General features: G+C 47.0%; 1 protein-coding gene across 1 annotated transcript in view; it reads right to left on the bottom strand.

Moving 5' to 3' along the window:
• pklr (pyruvate kinase L/R) overlaps positions 1-1420 on the bottom strand; it is a gene marked incomplete at both ends in the record, with an annotated part of 16652 nt that extends 15232 nt beyond the window's left edge. The window contains 2 exons of the mRNA XM_080858566.1: positions 139-230; positions 1282-1420. Coding sequence (XP_080714692.1) covers positions 139-230; positions 1282-1420 — 231 coding nt within the window. The remainder of the gene's footprint in view (positions 1-138; positions 231-1281) is intronic.
• Positions 1421-2500: the final 1080 nt, after the last annotated feature.

Raw genomic sequence — 2500 nt, 5'->3', positions numbered from 1 at the left:
AGGAAAAAACACGCAAAGACAAAAAGAACAAACTGAGACCACAAAAGAAAAGTCACCCTGGCCTGAACGAACTGAGAGCTGAATACACACACACACTTAACCTCAACTCTAACCAAAACACTCCACGCATGATCTCACCTCATGTGAGCCGTGGGAGAAGTTGAGGCGAGCGATGTTCATGCCGGCCTTCACCATCTCCTGCAGCTTAGGCACCGCCCGAGATGCTGGGCCTGAGAAAGAGCGAGAGAGACAGACACAACGAGAGAGAGAGACAGATACAAAGACAGAGAGAGACAGATAAAAACAGAGAGAGAGACAGACACAAAGACAGAGAGAGAGACAGACACAACGAGAGAGAGAGAGAGATACAAAGAGAAAGAGAAACATACAAAACGAGAAAGAGAGAGAGAGAGAGAGAGACAGATACAAAGAGAGAGAGAAACAGATACAACGAGAGAAAGAGAGAAACAGACACAAAGAGAGAGAGGGCAACACAGAGAGTGATAGTTGGAAAGAGAGGGAGAGCAAGAGAGAGAGGTGGTGAGAGATTACAGATCAAACCAATAAATGCACAAGGCGGTAATGGTTGGAAATTGAGAGATCGTCTGGTCATCAGAAAACTCTACATTTGCATGGAGCTCATTATAACTGTGCATTGATGTGTCCTTGAGAGAGACAATGAACCTCAAACTGCCCCAACAGGCCTTGCATGGCCATGCTTCTCCCACTAGTATACAGACTTGAGGCATGGAGTATATTAGCATTAAGGCCCAGCAGCTCAAGCATGAAGCATATTAGCATAACTGCTCTCGGATGGGTAGAATGCTGCTATATAACTGATGTCCAAAGACACCGAGACACAGACACAATCTGAGGAGGCAAGGGCAGTTTGTACCAAATACTCAGGTCAATGCTATTGACTTTAGTCACAGTTTCAGCAAACAACAGGGCTAGTCTATGTTACTCCACAGCAAACCGACTTTGAGGCGGGCCCAACCTGAGAGTTGGGAGAATGTGGACAGAGGATGGTGGGGCTGCAGTATGTGAAAGCCATGAACAGTGTGTGTGTGTGTGTGTGTGTGTGTGTGTGTGTGTGTGTCTGTGTGTGTGTGTGTGTGTGTGTGTGTGTGTGTGTGTGTGTGTGTGTGTGTGTGTGTGTGTGTGTGTGTGTCATCATCAAGAGCAAAGTGTTTCTCTCAGCAATCGCTGGGGAAGTCAGCCAACTCAAAAGCCAAAAGCCCCCAATCAGAGTCCCAACCAATCAGGCGTGGCCTTACTGACCGATGGTGCAGATGATGCTAGTGTTGCGGGCTATGATTGGCTCCTGGTCGATGTCCAGCAGGCAGAGGTGCTCCAGGAAGGTGTCGGCCATGGAGGCGTCCAGCTGCTGCTTCTGGATGAAGGAGTCGGGGAGAGACATGACGTCAGAGTACCTGCGAATACGGGCTGTGAGAGACGGGGGGGCGAGAAAGTTGGCGTGAGGGGGGGAGACAGACTGGGGCACTGAATGGGGGGAAAACATGGGGAAAAGAAGGATAAAAGACAGAATCACAGAAAAAAAGAATGAACAACAAGGGTAAACTCATTATTGTCTCACACTGATCCCATAATTGGGTGTAAAATGAAATTGCTGTGTTTTTCATGAATCAACTGATTGATATCTCAAATGCACCATGGTATGCACGCCTTCATTCCATTCAGTGCTGGATAAAAGCGACAGTGTTTATCACTTTATGCCTCTCACTTAGCCTCAGCTGAAGCAATTTAATGTGTTGTGCTGAAAGGCACCCCTATGAATGAGAGAGAGAGATAAGAAAAGAGAGATGGAGAGGTAGAAGAGAGAGATATAGAATGATAGGTGAAAGAGAGAGGCAGAGAGATGGAAGACAGAGAGAGGGAGAGGGAGAGAGAATGAGAAAAGTGAAACAGACTTTGAGAAAATAAGAGAAAAAATGCCTCATGTTTCGTTTTATTATTCTATTCAAAGACCTTACTAAAGAGGCTTCTACCCAAGTGTACCAACATTGAACTCTTTTAAATTGGCAAAAATTGTGGTTTTGTGTCCAGGCCTGTGTGTGTGTGTATGTGTGTGTGTTCGTGTTTTCGTGTGTGTGTGTGTGTGTGTGTGTGTGTGTGTGTGTGTGTGTGTGTGTGTGTGATTGTGTATGTGTGTGTGTGTGTGTGCATGTGTTTCATGTGTGGCAATTCTGGCAAAGACTCGCGCGTCCTTGGGGTCATTCATCTCTAGTGCTGGGCGGTAGCAAGAGGCAGTGTGGCAGTGTGAAGGTGAAGTGGACTAAAGCTGAAAGAGTGCCCACACACATTCCAGTCCATCTGCAAGGTCAGAACTCACCACACCACTCAGCAGGAGACACACCACAGAGAGAGAGAGACGTCATAGGGCGAAGGAGAGGCAGAATGAGAGGTGAGAGGGAGAAGGGGAGAGGGGCTGAAGAAGATGTCAATACCTATTATGGCTCTGTGTTGATGGAGTGAAAAG

The sequence above is a fragment of the Sprattus sprattus genome (genome assembly GCF_963457725.1).
Source record: "Sprattus sprattus genome assembly, chromosome: 19".
Classification (NCBI taxonomy): domain Eukaryota; kingdom Metazoa; phylum Chordata; class Actinopteri; order Clupeiformes; family Clupeidae; genus Sprattus; species Sprattus sprattus.
This window is presented reverse-complemented; position numbering and strand designations above follow the sequence as displayed.